This window comes from Scardinius erythrophthalmus (assembly GCF_964197995.2).
Source record: "Scardinius erythrophthalmus genome assembly, chromosome: 8".
Classification (NCBI taxonomy): domain Eukaryota; kingdom Metazoa; phylum Chordata; class Actinopteri; order Cypriniformes; family Leuciscidae; genus Scardinius; species Scardinius erythrophthalmus.
Genome location: NC_138228.1, coordinates 5,513,084 through 5,532,260, shown reverse-complemented (window position 1 = coordinate 5,532,260; position 19,177 = coordinate 5,513,084). Strand labels below are relative to the sequence as shown.

At 35.5% G+C, this 19,177-nt stretch overlaps 1 protein-coding gene across 3 annotated transcripts in view; it reads left to right on the top strand.

Moving 5' to 3' along the window:
- luzp2 (leucine zipper protein 2) overlaps nucleotides 1-19,177 on the top strand; it is a 168,064-nt gene that overhangs the window by 128,807 nt on the left and 20,080 nt on the right. For all 3 annotated transcript variants that reach the window (XM_081371840.1, XM_081371841.1, XM_081371839.1), the window contains 5 exons: nucleotides 1,740-1,810; nucleotides 5,649-5,730; nucleotides 10,520-10,582; nucleotides 14,413-14,475; nucleotides 16,513-16,575. In XM_081371840.1, coding sequence (XP_081227966.1) covers nucleotides 1,740-1,810; nucleotides 5,649-5,730; nucleotides 10,520-10,582; nucleotides 14,413-14,475; nucleotides 16,513-16,575 — 342 coding nt within the window. The remainder of the gene's footprint in view (nucleotides 1-1,739; nucleotides 1,811-5,648; nucleotides 5,731-10,519; nucleotides 10,583-14,412; nucleotides 14,476-16,512; nucleotides 16,576-19,177) is intronic.

The window sequence follows — 19,177 nt, the reverse complement described above, 5'->3', positions numbered from 1 at the left end:
TGCAATTCTGAGAAATAAAGTCGCAATTGCGAGATATAAAGTCGCAATTCTGAGAAATAAAGTCGCAATTGCGAGATATAAAGTCGCAATTCTGAGGAATAAAGTCGCAATTGCGAGATATAAAGTCGCAATTCTGAGAAATAAAGTCGCAATTGCGAGATATAAAGTCGCAATTCTGAGGAATAAAGTCGCAATTGCGAGATATAAAGTCGCAATTCTGAGAAATAAAGTCGCAATCCTGAGAAATAAAGTCGCAATTGCGAGATATAAAGTCGCAATTCTGAGAAACAAAGTAGCAATTGGGAGATATAAAGTCAGAATTGCGTGAAATAAAGTCGCAATTTCGTGTTATAAAGTCAGAATTGCGAGATGTAAACTCGCAATTGTGAGATAAAAAGTCGCAATTATCTTTTAAAATGTTTTATTTTGTGGCGGAAACAAGCTTCCATAGTTTTCTAATGTATATTTCATAATTTCATCATTTTATGTTTATATAGACCTATTCAATGTATATTGTATTATGACAAACCGTTTCACAATTTGTATCACTCCGCTTTTTTCTGCCGTATCTATACTGACAGCATTTCTCACGGCGAGCATCAATGGCGGAGGAGCAAACACACTATAATTTTACAAATACTGTTATTATTTCACAGAAGGTACTTTTAGGATTTTTTTTAAGGCAAGAATGTAGTTTTTTAGATATCAAATATGCAATTTATATATAAACATTGCTCCCATTTCAAAATTTGTTTAGACGTTTTTGGAGATGTGACTGTGAGCTCCAGGCCGTCTCCTAATCGTGTGCTATTGCTCATATAGATGGCCTTGCTTTTTTAACAGTAAATCTGCCTATAGTACAGTGAGAAAATGTATACTAAAAATAATATGAATTGTTCATCTCTGTTTCCTTGTGACATTTATACATTTAATGGTAACACTTTACAATAAGGTCTCATTTGTTTACATTAGTTAATGTAATTATAATGTATTAACATGAACTAACAATGAGCAATACATTTGTTACAGTATTTATTAAATACTTTCTGTTCATTGTTCGTGTTAGTTCACAGTGCATTAACTAATGTTATAATAAATGTTGAAATTAACATTAACTAAGATTAATAAATGCTCTAAGTATTGTTCATTCTTAGCCCATGTTAACTAAAGTTGTTAACTAATGAAAACTTATTGTAAAGTGTTACCCATTTAATAATATTGATTATGATAACTGATTTATGTAATCCAGAGTACATGTAATATTTTACTACCCTTCACAACCCATGACTTCTCTTTGACAGTGGATAAACAATGACAACAACAATAATAAAAAATGATCTGAATGAGAAAGATTTCATATATTTCTCTTTCAAGGTTTTGCACTCCATTATTCATGGTGTATGCTGATTGAAGAAAATGGAAATGAGGCTATAATGAGAATTAGTCAGATTTCCTCCCTCTGATCTCACTGATGTTTCTCTGAGGAGGGAAACAGATGCTTTGGAACTGCCCCACCAAAGCTTAATTTCTCAAATTGGTAAAGCTCTATTTACTGGGTTTTCCAGGCTTACTGGAAAAATCAGCATATAGGAGGATGTTGTATCTTAACAGATGAACAAATCTGACAGTGTCAGCATTATCTGCCAAGTCAAATCCCAAAATAAACAGCTCAAACACTCACATACAGATATACAATATCGTAAAGCATACATCACAGCTTTACTGTTCTTTCTCCACAGTCTTTTAAGAATGAAGACGCCGTGCCTAAGAAGGATGTGCAGAGGATCCTGGAGCTCAGTCACAAGCAAAGGTAAATGTTTTTATTATTTTTCTGCGGTTCGTCCCATGATCACTGTATACATGAATGACTTTTTGAATCTGCAACTAGAAGGCCCGTTCACACCAAGAATATAGATAACTATAATAGTTTGCACATCTAATATGCTGATTTGCTGCTCAAGAAACATTTAATATTATTATCAATGTTGGAAACGGTCGTGCTCCTTAATTTTTGTGTGAAAATTGACATTTTTTCCAGCATTTTTTGATAAAATAACGGTATTTACTTGAAATTGAATTCTTTTGAAACATCATAAATGTATTTACTGTCACTTTAATGTGTCCTTGCTGAATAAAAGTATTCATTTCTTTTTAAGAAAAGAAAAATCTTTTCAAAAAGTTTAAAGACAAGGATCTCAGCCCATGCGGTGTTTCAGTCAACTTTAGATGAAATGAACTGTGAAGGAAACAGTGCTGTGAGAGACTCTTTAATGAATTACTCACTCTCACACACCAGCATCAGTAATTAGAGACTGTTAGCAACTGTTTACATGCACACGGCTATAGACAGATGCTCCGCCATTTGTCGTTTACATCTCTAAGGCTCTCTCAGCCACTGTTATTTCCCAGTTTCAAGAGCAACGCAGGGTTCTTTAACGCAGCTTTTACGACCTTCTCGGTTTGAACCAGATTGAATTGTCGTGGGTTTTCAGTGATAGAAAACTGTGCAACACTCCAGAACACTCTTGGTGGCATCATGGCAACAGACTGGATCCATCAACGTTCAATCCATGTTGGCTGTGGAGAGTTAGTGACAGAATTCAATTTCCCCCTGTGTCAGGTGTGCGTAATGGCTTCTATTTTTAACCCCAATCAACAGCAGACAGATATTGAAATTCAGGGCAGATGTGCTGAAGTTTCTGACCTTCACTCTCTTGATTAAAATGACAATATAAGCACCTGGTAGAAAAAGAAATGTCCCATGGACATTTGTGATTACGCAAGTCAGGAGAATGACAATGGATGCTGTATTTCGCCTGCAAGTTGGCACACAGTGATGTTTCTCAGAGGATTTAATGCCGCAAAGATGCAGTGGGGTCCACATAGAAAATCTGATATTCAAAACATAACCTCAACAGAAAGCTTTATGATTTTGAAATGAAAAATAATGTTTCTTTTGCAAAAATGTGCCTTTATCTACATTTTACAATGTAGCTAAATGCAATTCACTGCGGTTTCCAGCTAAAATGAACAATCGAGGCAGTGAAATGCCAATGACTTTTATTACTTTTTCACACAAAGTATGAATAAAGTGGCAGGTTATGAATGAATAAAGACTTATTTTCTGGTAGTTCCTTGCACAGTACTATATTTTGAAATCACAATAACCAGCTGTATGCCTTTTCTGAACAAGTAAATTTGCTCAGTAACTCACTTGGACAAACAGAGCACTCAGTTAAAATCTGTGAAAAGCCGTGATTCACAAGCTACGCCACTCGATTAAAAGAGCTCAAAGTCTCATAGTAGGAAGCTAAAATGGCATGGTTGCTTCAGCAATGAGTTTTTATCTCTTACTTTCCTACACTTTTGGTTGGGTTTAGGGTAGTCTTGCGTAGCCAGATCTTCAGACTGACAGCAGAAGGTCTGGAATCATTAGCAGCTTTCATTGGCCAAGGACAGACCAAGAGGCCTTCTGACCGACATATAAAGCATCCAATCACAGTTTGTTTTGTTTATCGTTATGTTTAGGGGCGTGAAAATGTGATATCGATGTCCCTACTATAACAGACTGGCAAGTAAAGCTCTTGGACGTATTTTAAAGAGTCTATGCCACGAACTTCACATGCTTCACATACTTTTGGAAATTCAGCTTTTAGTTGATCCCGATAAGAGCTCATTGTCACAGTTGTAAACACGACGGCTTTCTTCTTCCATAAGGGGGTTTGGCGTCACTACAGCTTTGCTTCCAGGCAGGCCGTTAAAGAACGTTACGCGTGTCTCCCGGTCATCCTGTAGAATTCAACCAATCAGATTACAGCTTTGAATCTCCGGAGGTTTCCCATTTTGTGCGCTATACGCTTCAAGCGTTCAGCCAACAGTCCGTAGGTGTGAGGCTGAGGCTGAGACTAGATTCAGGGTAGGGTTTAGAGTAGATGGTACATTGTTTTCAAAAGTGATAGAGCATTAGCACCACTCAACATTTCATTCAACATCACAAGCATAACAAAATGTTGCCAGATTCACATTTATCTGTTTTGGATCAAACAGAACGTGCTTATACTGCCTCTCACTGGACATTTCACTTTTGAGATGTGTTGTGAAACGTGCAAGAAATAGCATAATTTTTTGCAGAAATTTTATTTTTACAATGAGCCTGGGTTAAATGTTTCAGATTTCTATTGGAAGGGATTAATAAAGAAAAAATCTGGAATTCTGTAATTTTTTCAAATTATTAATTTTTTTCATTACAACTGTTGTAATGATAATATAATTTAAAATAAAAAACATTAGATAAACTCATTTTCACTGGTGGTCCCAATATTTTGCATCCCACTTTAGATTATTTCTTTTAGAATTTACATGCTGATATAAATGAGCCTCTGGATAAACATTTAATATGACTTTTAGGTTTCATTAAACTAAAAGTAAACTATAAAAAGAATCCAGTCGATACAAGAAGACATCTGTAACAATGGTAAAGGCTCAGAGAAGGAGGTGGGAACTGACGGACATTAATCACGAAATAAACATAAACAACAAAATGAAAGAAAACTGCCACATAAACTAGAACAAAACAACAACACAATGTCCAGGTCTGGTCCTCTCTTGTCCTTCACTGTCGTCAATCCTCTTTTTATCCTTCTGGAGTTCCTCCGTGGGACTGGAGACCAGTGCTGCGTGCAGGCCTCGCTCCATTCACACGGCTCTTGTCCCCGCGCTGCTTGCCAGAACATCATAAAGTAGGTGAAAGAGAAATTGACATGATCCAAACTGTTCAGGCTTGCGGTCATGTGACCTTCACATGCCTATGTCTGTTGAGGCAACACAACTTCAGGGTGTCCTTTTTGTCATTTCATGATTCAGAAGGTCCTCTTGAGTCTACCCCTTTTTGGCTGCTTTGTACCCACAGTGCCCTTTTGCGAAGATGAAGTTCCATTGACGATCCTACTCAATATCTAAATTGGGCCATCGAAATAAAGTTTTACCCTTTAAAATCTTTAGCCATTGTTTTTGCCTGAAATGTCAGATACTGAAAAACATCTTAATGGTGGAACTTGGTGGAACTTAGTGGTCCTCGAGGCAAATTTGTGTGACTCATGTGAAATATAAGCTCAAACAGTGTAGTGGTGCGTATGTTATGAATATCGCAAAGTTATCCACCAGTTGCTAGGCAACCATACATCCCATCCATCCTTAAATTACAGAGAATGCAATTAGCCACAGACCTCGCATGCATGCAAAGTTTGGTGAGTTTTCACCGAAGGGAAGAAAAGTTACATTTTCCATCCCCATGAAATAAAACATTGATGCATATCAATTTGCAGCTGATTTTATTTTAGTCTTTTTTGTGTGTTTAGTAAAGGGTATAGCATATCAATTCACATTATTTATCATTCGGCATCAAGCGTACAGTGTGAGCAATCCCTGCTTTATGGTAGGGTGTATTGATTTACATATTTGTCATGGACCTTTATTTATCTATATTGCTCAGACATGGGTGAATTTTGGTTGTGCTCATGTGCTGATATGGCATGACTGTATGTGTGTTTTAGAGTATATCACACATTTAAGATGGCCACTGTGATCGCTATTCCCGTGCACTGTTTTTCATTTGTTTTTCTCTGTGCCTCTATCTCTCTCATTCACAGGGATGAGATGAAGTCGCTCCAGGCGGCTCTGCAGAAACAACTGGATGATGCAGCTGAACGTGCAGAGAAACAACAGGCCACCGTGAGACCCTTTACACTGATGCGTTAAACTATATAAATACAACCTGCTGAAATGCTAAAAACATGAACTTGGCTTTTGGGGACTCTCAAAATACTAATGATAATAGCCTAATGGCCTATAGCGTTTACCGCTTGCATGATTACTCATGACATTACTGTCCAGTCTTCAGTTAAGAGCACTTTTGACTTCTTGAAATCTTAAAAGAAAAGCAAGCTTCTCTAGTCTGTTAAAATATTCAATACATATCCTGGAATAAAGATCTGATCATGGCCTTGATCAACTTTCAACTGTATTGTGGCAGAATGTGTGATGGTAATGACATTTTTTCACTTTTTGGAAAGAAAGAAAAAGCCTTGGGGTTGCTGACACAACAGGTTAGATAACAGTCAATAAACTTAAATAATAACAATTTATATTTTTTTAAATACGAACATGTAAAAAATATGCTTTCAGATCATGATGGAAAAGCTTCAGATTTAATCACATTTCTGATTTCCAAAGCATCATTCTGTCATCATAACAGAAACAACAACAACAACAACAACAACTTCCTTTATTGAAAAATTACAAATTGTACATAAAAATGACTGAAAATACAGTAAAAGTACTAAAAGAACAAGTACAAAGCATAAAGTTATTATAAAGTCTGTGTACTTTACAATACAAATAGAATGCTGGCAAATTAATATTTCAACACCCTTAAAATATATATATATAAAGGAATTACATTTCTGTTACACTTACGTTTTTCTGTTTTTGATGGTCCAATTTAGACATTCAACCAACTATAAGTAACTTTGCAACTACATGTCAACTAAATGTCATTAGAGTATTAGTAGTCTGTTAGTTAGTAGACTGTAGGTGTTAGGGTTCGGGTTAGTAGAATAAGTTGTACTTGCAAAGTTACTTATAGTCAGTAGAATGTCTGTTGGGAGCTTCAAAATATTTTTAGCAGATATTCAACAGACAGACTACTAATACTCTAATGATATTTAGTTGACATATAGTTGCAAAGTTACTTAAATAAGTAAAATGTCTAAAAGTGGACCATTAAAATAAAGTGTTTTACCCTTTAAAACTAGAATGATTAAAAAAAACACATAGTACTGTACAAATAGATCTCTCTAATTGAATAATAGATCTTATGCGCCAGACAAACAAGTGCGCCGCCATCTTTAGAATATTGTCTTTGAACTTCTGGTTTTGCGATCGCTCTGTATATCTCTATGGCATCGCTGTCGAGGAGTGATAAGCTGGTGAAGTGGATTTACTTAATGTAAAGTTAACAAAAGTTATCATGAGGACTGTAATTTTAAAAAACAAACGTCAGTAGACCGGAAAGATTTTAAAACGAGCCGTTCATTCATAAATACGTTAGATCGCTGTGAGAATACAAACCGGAAGACAAAAGACAACAAGCGCAGCGCTGAAAAGGGGCGGGGCTACAAAAGCTCTATAGATCAGTGCAGAAATAAGCACTAAATATCATGACTTCTCCATTTTGAATGTTTGCTGTGTTTCCACTGCACCCTCCAAACGAATTTCCAGGAAAACACTAGAATCCTCATTGAAGTCAGTGAGATGGCATGGAGGGGCCATAGAGAGCCTTTTTCTATTTTAGGCATTTACCTTTAGGTATGGAAGTGTTATGTTCCAGTAATTATGGAAAACTGTAGGAAGCACCTTGCTGTCTCTGGAAGAGATACACAATTATCTGGATGCAACTTTTCTTGTTTCATCTCTGTGTGTGTCTGCGCCGTACTGCGGGGATAGAGGCACTGGGGCTCGTGTTCGGAATGAGAATGAATCTCTCAGAATTAGCATTTCACCAGCTCTGGCCATTCTTTCCATTCTGTGAATAGTTCACCACCAATTGACACCAATTACAGAGAGCAAAGCTGATTCACAACCCCAGATATATTCACAAGCATCAACAATGTGCCCGTTCAGTTCGGGGAATGTTAACATTTTGCACTGCTGTTGAAACGGCCCAACGAGCTGTGACCTTTTGTTTGCCTGTAAGTGTCTTTTTATGCCAACCTTTATATTAGCTGGCTATTATGTTGAGCCGTTAGCATTGTCCTGAGTTTTGGCAAAATAAATAGGTCCATATCAGCTTATTTTAACTGCATATTCAAAACTTGTGCACTGAGAGACTGTTTTAGCATCATTTATTTACCCTCATGTCATTGACTTTCTTTGATATTTTGATATATGTGACCCTGGACCACAAAAACATTCATAAGTTGCACGGGTATATTTGTGGCAATAGCCAACAATACAGTGTATGGGTCAAAATTATCGATTTTTCTTTTATGCCAAAAATCATTAGGATATTAAGTAAAGATCATGTTCCATGAAGATATTTTGTAAATTTCCTACTGTAAATATACTGTATAAAACATTTATTTTTGTGAGTGAATACAGCACATTCGCAAACATAAATGGACAACTTTAAAGGCGATTTTCTCATTGTTTCGATTTTTTTGCATCTTCTGATTCCAGGTTTTCAAATAGTTGTATCTCGACCAAATATTGTCATACTAACAAACCATACATCAATGAAAAGCTTATTTATTCAGCTTTCATGATGTATAAATATCAATTTTAAAAAAACTGACCCATGTGACTGGTTTTGTGGTCCAGGGTCACATATGTCTTAGTGTTGTTTATTTTGTTTGTTTTTGGTCCATACGATGAAAGCCAATGGGGTCCAGTGTTATTTTGGACCCCATTGACTTTCATTATATGGACACAAATAAGGGAGAATTCTCAAGGGAGAATGCACCAAAAAAGCAAACATAAATATAAATAAAGATATTCTGAGAGAAGGAAGGAAGGAAGGAAGGAAGGAAGGAAGGAAGGAAGGAAGGAAGGAAGGAAGGAAGGAAGGAAGGAAGGAAGGAAGGAAGGAAGGAAGGAAGGAAGGAAGGAAGGAAGGAAGGAAGGAAGGAAGGAAGGAAGGAAGGAAGGAAGGAAGGAAGGAAGGAAGGAAGGAAGGAAGGAAGGAAGGATTTGGAAAAGACATGAGTGTATAAATTATGACTTTCTTTTTTGCACAAATGTTTAAGTAAACTATCATTTTATGATTCTTTTAAGAGCTCAAATTAAATTATTCATGAATCTTAATCTGATATAAACCCTTTGAAGTATTCAACGAATCAAAACGTTTAGTGAAGACAGAAAAGACTCAGGATGCATGCAGTTCACAAACAAAGCCGCTTGAAACCAGGAAATAAGAAACAAGATACCGTTCTATTGTTATCCAAAAAAAAAACAAGATTGAAAAAAATATCTGTGCATTGACTGCAACATATCAATATATATTCTTGGACTGAATTCAATTAAATTGCTAATCAGAATGAATCCACCTGCAGCTACGCTGGCGTATTGTCTGGAAATGTGCACAGCTGCTCGGCTTCAGTATTTAGATGTGCTGTTATTTTTCCACAGTGTCTGCCGTGGCTGGAGGGAGGAGAGAGAGAGTTTGCGAGTTGAGGTACTTTGACATTCAGGGCTGAGCTGGGTGAATAAGGAATAAGGAGCAATAGTGGAACGTTCTGTTTGATTGGTTGCGGTTCACCCTCAGGGCTGTAAACACTTCTGATTCTTTTTTGGCTGTTTGTACCACGCTCCGGATTGTTTTGGGAACTCTCACTTCCACATTTGTATTCTACAAAGAGACGTGTTGAAATTTTCATTTTCGTTTGTATTCATGAGGGGTAAATATGATTGAGGTTTTCATGAATTTACATTGCGGTTATGCAGGAAATGTACAGTAAGATCTGATCTACCTTTGTTATTCAATTTCCTTCTTCCTTTATTTTAATCTGTAAAGCCCCAAACCAAGCCAATAAACCAATAAAATAAATACAAAATATATATGGCTCAGAACAGTGCTGGATAGATTGCTTATTAATAGTAGATGGCTACGGATTCCAAATTACAGGACAAAAATTTTAGTTAGTATCGTAATCCATTACACGACACATTTAAGGTAATGTAATCTGACTACTTTTTGATTACTTTTAGATTACTTTTGACCTTACTCATTTATCACATTGATTTGAAAAGGATAATCTTGTACTACAGTATATTGATGTAAAAATAAAAAAATTGTTATTAACAACATGAAATACATTAAATGTTACGTTACGTTTCCCAGACTGAGGTTTGTGAAGGAACTGCAGGGTTTAAGTGAGTTTAATGGAAAACTTTTAAGTAATTAAATCATATTTTTTTTACATTTAAAGAAATAATTTACATTTTTTTAAATAAAACACTTACAAAAAAATCTGGATTACATCTTGCATGTCATAAATTACTACCCAGGACTGGCTCAAAATAATCTCATAAATTAAATTATGAAATAGATGTTTCTTGATTTTCGTTTGCATAATAATAATAATAATCAATGTTTTTTGAGCATCAAATCATCATATGATTTCTGAAGTATCATGTGACACTAAAGACTGGAGTAATGATGCTAAAAATTCAGCTTTGCATCATAGAAATAAATTACCTTTTAAAATATATTAAACATAAAAACAGACATAAGTAAAAAATGGTAACATTTTACATTGTAATTTTGATAGATAAATAAATGCTGCATGTGAACAAAAAAGACTTTAAAAGCATTTTAAAAAATCGTACTGTCCCCAAACTTTAGAATGGTAGTGTATATTTAACAGCATACTTTATTATTTGTTAAAACAGTTTAAAAATATTTTTTTCTTGTATAAAATGTTACTCTGGTCTTAACATGCAAGATTCTTTCCCTTCCATACAGATAAAGTTTTTAAAGATGGAGATGGAAAAGAAGACCAAAATCATCAAAGACCTTCAGCAAGAGGTACTGAGCACCACAATTTCTTTCTTTATAATTTTTAAAGAGCAGGAAGTATTATTAATGTATTAATTCTGAATATATGCAATAATGCCTCAGAACATCAAAGAAAAAAGAAAACATTAATCTTTAATAGTCGTAGCATTTACAGGATATGTGAGATTAAATGCAATTAAATGAAACAATGTTGAATGTTTTCATTCATCAAGGAAGAGAACGATGCAGCCACAGCGGTTGTTTTTGCCAACAGCTGTTCATAAATGAATGGAGAAATTATGCTATGACTACTGCAATATGCTGTGTTATTCAAGGTAAAGTCTGCGGTGGAATGGTCTTTAATTGAACATAACATTTAAATTGTCACCTTATTTCAACTGAAGTCAAGGGAATGTGTTAAAGTACTGGTGCTTATCACTCAAGTGAGCTTTATAGAAAAAATATGTAATCATTTACTCACCCTCATGTCAATCTAAACCTTTATGACAAGTCTGGAACTGCTTTCATTGTAAGGACAAAAAAACAATTTTTTTTTTTTTTATAAAATCCCTTCTTTTATGTCCCACAGAATAAAGAGTCATACAGGTTTGGGCCTGAATAAAGTCTGACAGAAGTCTCGTTTTTAGGTGACCTGTCCCTTTAAGGCTGTGGGTTTTCATGGTTGTTGTCTGAAGTGACTTGACTCTGATCTGCTTGGGTGGATCCCTGTGTCATCGCAGTCTGTAGCAGGGCAGCTTCGTGTCACTTTTAATGACAGCTGCCATTTTTCTTGCAGACTTGGGCACTCGTTCTTCTTCAGAGAGGGGTTGAGATGCAAGTGTGTGGATTTGATACTCAGCCAATTCCACCTCATTGAATCGTATTGCAATGCTATTCTGCTTCATTACCTCAAACACCCTTCCACTTGCTCTCAGAACGTCCCTTCCTTTCTTTTCTTTCTCCTTTCTCATTCTTTCTCTTTCACGCACAGTCACTTTAATGTAACACCTCTGTGACCCAGCAGCTATTATATACTCCCCAGTCAATCTGTTGGTGTGGGCCACTGTGACTCGTTACACAGCAGGTGTTGTAATTACAGTAAAAGTAGAAAAGAGCCTGTTGAACTCCCAGCGTTAATTTAATGACGGAAGCACCGGACATATGGTGTGAAAAGCAAGTGTTCTGCTGTGATAATGGCTGTGCCATTTTTAGTTGCATTGAAATTTTCTGTCAAACGTCACTTGGTGGAAATGAGCGAAACACTGACCATTTCTACACCCAAAATGAAAGAATTTCACAATTTGGCGCAATACAATGAAAACTGCACTTAGTTAGACTGATGCAATCAAATGATTCAAATTCAGGCCCCGTTTTATTTGTGCTAGCATGCAACTTGGTCTCATTTTCACAGTTTTTCTGCCAAAAAAAACACAAACTTGAAAGGGAATCAACACTCTGAAGGAAGTCTTGCAGGCGTCTACAAAAAGACTTCACTGCCACTTCATTTTTAAATCATTTAAATCACACTTTATATTATGTGTCTTTAAATACTATGTACTAACATTTAAATGAATCATTTGATACAATGCACTTTTACTTGTTGTTAAAAAATACCTGCATGTAATTACAGCAGTAAATGATTTCTGTAATGACATATAATTACACTTTTGACCCTTCCCTTATCCCTTAACCCACCCTTAAACCTATCCTCACGCAGCCAGACCTTCAGACTGACGTCAGAAGGTCTGGACTCCAACGCAGCTTTCATTGGCCAAGGGCCGACCAGTTTGTTTTATTCAGTGTCATATTTAGGCGTTTAGTTGATCCTGATAAGAGCTCATTGTCACAGTTGTAAACACAACGGCTTTCTTCTTCCATAAAGGGGTTTGGCATCACAACGGCTTTGCTTCCAGGTGGAGCGTTAAAGAACGTGACACACGTCACCTGGAAATCCTGTAGACATCAAGTGTTCAGCTAAGTCATTAAGTGGTCACTAGGTTTTTAGAGATTTTATTTTTACACTTAACATTTTGAATGTGCTTAGAAACAATAGCTGGACTATCAAAATCGTGATTTTTTTTTTATTATTTAAATGTAGCAAACGAAAATTTGGCAACTTTTTTTAATGATTCTAGAGCAAATGCAAAAATATTGAGATATAGGGCCAACAGTATATCGATTATCGTCCAAATTTGGGAGACATTGAGATTTTAGGTATATCACCCAGCCCTAAACAGGGACACTGTAAAATAAAGTGAGATTCAAGTTTTTATTGTTGTTTATATGTCTATGTGGTGTTTTTAATGTGCTTTAAATTAAGACAAACCATGTGCAAATTCATCAGCCAGTTAAATGCTGAGTATTTTCTCCTTAAAATTGCAGTAAACCAAAGAAATCACTCATTTCCTACCGTTACAAACATGTAATCAATCCCATCAACGTCCCATTTTCTCTATGATGTTCTGATGCTGATTTTTAGAAGGCAGCTGTCTGACTCTGAGGTGAACAGTATGGTTTGTGTAACATTAGCAACACATTATTCGCTGTTTGATAACGTAGTTAAGCCATATCAATTACCGTTATGTGTCTGATGTTGTAGAGAATGATACATAAAACGCATTATCAATCTGATGCATTGACTTGTAGATACCCTGTATAATTCACTCTTCCTCTTCTGAATCAGTTTCTGGTTCAAATATATATGGCTGGACTAAACCAATATTTCCACTAGCCATTGTGTAGCGTTTACTATGCAGTCGAGCGAGTGGATCAAGGAAGTCCGAGCTGGTGTGAGTGAGTGGAGGCGGGGCTAATTTGCATATTCATGCTTCCATGTATACTAAATGAAGCAAAGGTGTAGAGTTGCATTTAATCTATTTTAAGACATGAAGAAATTATTCTCACAGGAAAAAAAAAACATTTAAATATCTAATTTTGATAATCAAAGATGATTATTTAATCATTGACTGCAGGGGGACTTTAATGACCCTAACGAAATGGTAATGTTTACCAAAAAAAAACATTAAATTAATTATACCTGTTGTGTCTACAGAAAATAATTTCCAGAAGTTTTTGTGTTAATGACTCAAGGTTTTGTTAGCATGATCTCTCTGTTTACGCTGAATACAGAATACACAATACAGAAATATAAAAGCTAGTGCATTGTTGTCTTAATATTTCAATGTGTACTGTTATTATGCTCTAAAACAATTAAAGGTAATTGTACTTCAACTGTCACTAACTCTAATTGCATGGTTGCTGATGTGTTTTCTCTGCAAAACAACACCAAAAATACCACAGCAACATCACAATTTAGGAGAAAAGCCTCTAGAAAGTAGGTCTGAATCTGGGAGACATTGCCAGTAAAAGCATGTACATTTGCATCAGAGAGAGAGAGAGAGAGAGAGAGAGAGAGAGACAGAGAGAGAGAGAGAGAGAGAGAGAGAGAGAGAGAGAGAGAGAGAGAGAGAGATGAGAATAAAAGCAAAGGGACATGAACAGAGAGAAAAACAGAGGAGGAGGTGGAGAAAAGCACTAGATTAAACTCAGCACCACCATCATCTCTGTATTGATTCTTAATCTACCATCATCTATTTCCATAAAGACATCCACTGCAGGTTATTACAGAAATGAGGCATATACTCCTGGGTCACCTTGAGCTTCAATAAGCTTGTGAGGGAACTGTCAGAATGAGCTCCGTGGAAACAGTTGAAGCATGGCTTTTGTCTGCAGGGACAGGGTACCATTAAACTGAGTGTATTTACCTAGATAAAACAAGACGTCGGGGCTTGTTTCATGCTTGATGTTACAAAGCCGACTGTACAGTATATCTCTGTTTATTGCCTTTTCCTGCCTTGCAGAATAAAAGCTTGAAGAACAAACTTCTGTCGGGGACCAAGCTCTGTGACATACACGCAGAGGAGGTATGTTGCGTCGGACCGTTGCACACACAAACACAGTAGGAAATATGGCAGCAATTACACTTTATCCATCAAGCTTCAGGCCAATAAGTAATATTGCTAGTACAAGGCCTATTTACACCCATTCACAAGACACGCTCAGATTTTTTAGCTTGATTTTGAATGCAAGTTCCAAAAATATAGAAACATATTATTTTAGAATTTATATTTATAGTACCTTTCATGATTATGATTATGAACAAAACGTTTTTCTTTTAAATGCAGTGTCCAAAATCTTGCATTCCCATCATTGGCTTAAAATTGAAACACATACACACATACATGTACAGTAAACACATACAGTACATACATAATGTCAATAAGATTTTTGAAAGAATTTTCTTATGCCCACCAAGGCTGCATTTATTTGATCGGAAATACAGCAATTTTGTGAAATATACAATTGAACTAGTAACTAATATTTCAGAAATAACTGTTCTCTATTTAAATATATACAGTACCAGTCAAAAGTTTGGAAACGTTACTATTTTTAATGTTTTTGAAAGAAGTCTCTTATGCTCATCAAGCCTGCAGTTAAAAAAAAAAACACAAAAAAACAGTAATATTATGAAATATTATTACAATTTAAAATAATGGTTCTCTTTTTTAATATACTTTAAAATGTAAATTATTTTTGTGATGCAAAGCTGAATTTTCATCAGCAAGTACTCCAGTCTTTGGTGTCTTATGATCCTTCAGAAATCATTCTAATATGCTGATTTATGATCAATGTTGGAAACAGTTGTGCTGCTTAATATTTTTTTATAACCTGAGATACTTTTTTCAGGATTATTTGATGAATAAAAAGTTAAAAAGAACTGTATTTATTTAGAATAGAAATCTTTTGTAACAATATACACTACCGTTCAAAAGTTTGGGAACAATAACTATTTTTTTTTAAAGAAATTAGTACTTTAATTCAACAAGGATGCGTTAAATTGATAAAAGGTGATGGTAACGATTTATATTGTTAGAAATGTTTTTATTTTGAATAAATGCTGTTTTTATGAATAAATGCTGTTAACGTTTTACTCATCAATGAATCCTGAAAAAAGTATTCCAAAAAAATATATTAAACAGCACAACTGTTTCCATCATTGATAATAACTGAGTATCAAATCATCATATTAGAATGATTTCTGAAGGATCATAAGACACCAAAGACTGGAGTACTTGCTGATGAAAATTCAGCTTTGCATCACAAAAATAAATTACATTTTAAAATATATTAAAAAAGAGAACCATTATTTTAAATTGTAATAATATTTCATAATATTACTGTTTTTTTTGTTTGTTTTTTTTACTGCAGGCTTGATGAGCATAAGAGACTTCTTTCAAAAACATTAAAAATAGTAACGTTTCCAAACTTTTGACTGGTACTGTATATAAAAAAGCAATTTATTTCTGTAATGTCAAAGCTGAACTTTCAACACACACACATTCTAGTTTGGTGCTAGATTCAAGTGCAACCAACTTGATATTATAAATTCAACCTTCCAGATTTTCCAAGCAAAGGAAATTGCCAAGGTAGACACACTAAACGCAAGTGTTATTTTGGTTCTCTAAGGGGAAGAGAGTAATGAAATGTCATTAGTTTTGTGGAGGTGTTGTACACTTCAGTTACTAAGAGATTAGTGAAGACTAAAGAGAAAGAGAAGTGTATGTGTGTGTGCGTGTGTTCCTGTGAATGTTTACATCTGTGGCAGCAATCCACAGGCAGCAAGCCAAGACAATGCCGTAGCATGGAGTGAGTGTTATTGTGCGAGTGTGTGTTGATGTGTTAATGTGTTCGCGTCGCCGCGTGGTCCCTGCAGTCCACTGAAGGGAAGAGTTTTATATTTTCTTGCTCAGTGACGGTCTCTCCTTTGAATTGGAGCTTTGCCCAGCAAGGGACACAAATGAACACTTCGGCACGGCCACAAAAAGCCCGCTACACAATCTAAAACCAATTTTACTATTTGAATAAGCTAACGCACGTTCTCTCTTATCTTCTTTTTGCAGTCCAAAAAAATCCAAGCCCAACTGAAAGAGCTGAGGTACGGCAAAAAGGATTTAATTTTTAAGGTAAGAACCAAACAAAGAGGATGTGTCTTTACTTGTACCCTTGCATGATTTTACCTGAGCAGTTTAACCACAGGTCTGAAGCTTAACGCTATTGTGTGTTGTCTTTTTACTGTAACCATTCATAAGATATTTATGATTTAGTTTACAATGTCAGGCCACATCACCAGATGTACCACATGTAATCCCTTGATGAGCAGTTTTCTGAGTGTCGACGTGTTTACTGTACTATCGAAACAGGAATTTTCAGCTTGTCCTGATGAAATACACTACCGTTCAAGTTCAAGTTTGGGGTCAGGAAGATTTTTTTATGATTTTGAAAGTCGTCTTTTATGCTCAATAAGGCTGCATTCCTTTGATCCAATATACAATAAAAACAGTAATGCACATTAAAATATATTTTATTCCTTTATTATCTTCAGTGTCACATGATTTATTTTTATTTTATTGTGGAAACCGTGACATTTTTTTCTTCAGGATTTTTAGATGAATACAGAGGTCAAAAGAACATTTATTTAAAATAGAAATCCTTTGGAAAACTATATAGGCCTATATGCCCTTATTGTGACTTCTTGCTGAATGAAAGTGCTAATTTAAAAATTAAAAATAAAAAAAGAGAGAGAGAGAGAGAGAGGAAATCGTACTGACCCCAAACTTTTGAACAGTAGTGTATACATTTTAACCAAAGGAAACCGAGAAATAAAGTCAAATACAATTGCCAAGTTCATCTTTTATGAGTACAAAGGCATTTAGAGCTTCCACAAATGATCCGAAAGCCAAACTCCTCTCCAAATGGGGTCTTTAACCTCTTTTAACCATTCTGACTTCTGAGATGCTTTTGAAAGTGCAAACAAAGCAATGTGAATGTCACGGTCAAAAAAAATCATACGCAATAATCTGCATTTTTGGCCAAAATAAAACCGATTAGGGGTAATATGCGCACTCTAGTTGAATGGTTTGACCTTTTTATGTGAGATGAGAGTGAAGATTCATGGAAAAAACAGCGACCTTTCCTGTCATGTAGGTTGACCTTTCCTCTCTTATTTGCAGTGTAAGATGGGAAAATGTCAGCTGATATTTCCAGCACATTGCCCTTTGGTACCATCATACAAGCACTGGGTTTTCACACAAAGTGCATCACTTTGAAACCATTGCTTCTTAATCGGGAAGACAGCCTAACACGAGTTGTCAAATATGTCTCGTCTATTTTGTAGAAAGAATATTACTAATTTTGTTGGCCGAGGCGCCTGCAAAACATATTCAAAAAGCAATATCCAATCTGGGCTTACTTTCCTCTAATGTGTTTTTATCTGCGCTGTACATCAATTCCTGCCTCCCCGGTTTGAAATCAATGAAGGAAGATTATTCTTCCTCCTTTTATATTCAAGACTAAAGAAGTTCTTTTCAGAGTTTATATCTGGAGTTGCTATTTAAATACGAGTCGGTTTGAAGTGGCATTGTTCGGTAATGGGAAGCAAAGGTAGAATATTCAGAGTCTCAGGATAGCTCAGCAAAGCTCGAGAAGGACAATGAGCAAGATTGCTTTGTCAGAGTATTTTTCCCAGATCTAGCCAGCATTAAATGGATTTTTTTTCTTATACAAAGCACTGCCATTTATCACAATCATTTTTAGTTGTGAATTACCCGAATGATGCACATGTCCTGTATGTGTCAAATGATTCATAGAAACAGACTGTTACATATTGTGTGACATTGCTGTTTATTCAAACATATTAGCATTTGCTTGGTACTGTAGTTGTCCTTTATCACCTGTTTTACCGTCATTCCTCTTCAGTTCCTGTAGCAAAACGCCATTCTTATTTAAGATTTGGCAATTTCTTTGGTGGCTCTTCTCTGGCATGCTCTGTGAAAATAATTATACATAGATTAAAGATTAAATAGATTCAATTTTGATGGCAGTGACAATAGCTTGTTATAACACAAAATCAGAATGATTGCAATTTGTTCTTTGTTTTAATTATATTTTGAATAGTTTTCTTTTTTAATAAATTGGCAGCTACTTACAGTAAGCAATTAAGGATATTCCTGTGTGATTATGGTAATATTACATTGATTGAAATAAATCCCATTACAGAATATCCTACATTTGTCAGTCAGTATATATAACAGTGGACATTTATTTAGAGCCGTGGTGAGTCAACTGGTGAGTCTCATGACCTTTTTAAGTGGTTCTCGGAGTGTATAGTCAAAGAAACCACAACGAAAACAATGTAATTTTAAATGCTTTTCTGATGCGAGACTTTTATTTTGAAAGACGTGCTTGAAAGCTGTTGACTCTTCTGTCTGACGTATTTTAAGTAAAGAGTGCCTGAGAAAAATGTGTTTTCTTGATTCAGTATCTGCTGTCAGATGAAATGTTGTCAGGCAACACGTCAGTGTCAGCATTATTCTCTCACCTCGGAAAAACAAACTTTCCTGTCCTGTCAGACGTTATACTGTGCTCTTCAATTGCACGTATTGTATTCACTAAAGAGCAAATTAAATTATGAGCATGCAACAACTTCTGTTGTTAATTAGTGTGTCATGAAATTATCAAAGTACTAATAAATTACGTAACTGGCATGCGTGTGTTAGCTGGGAAGGA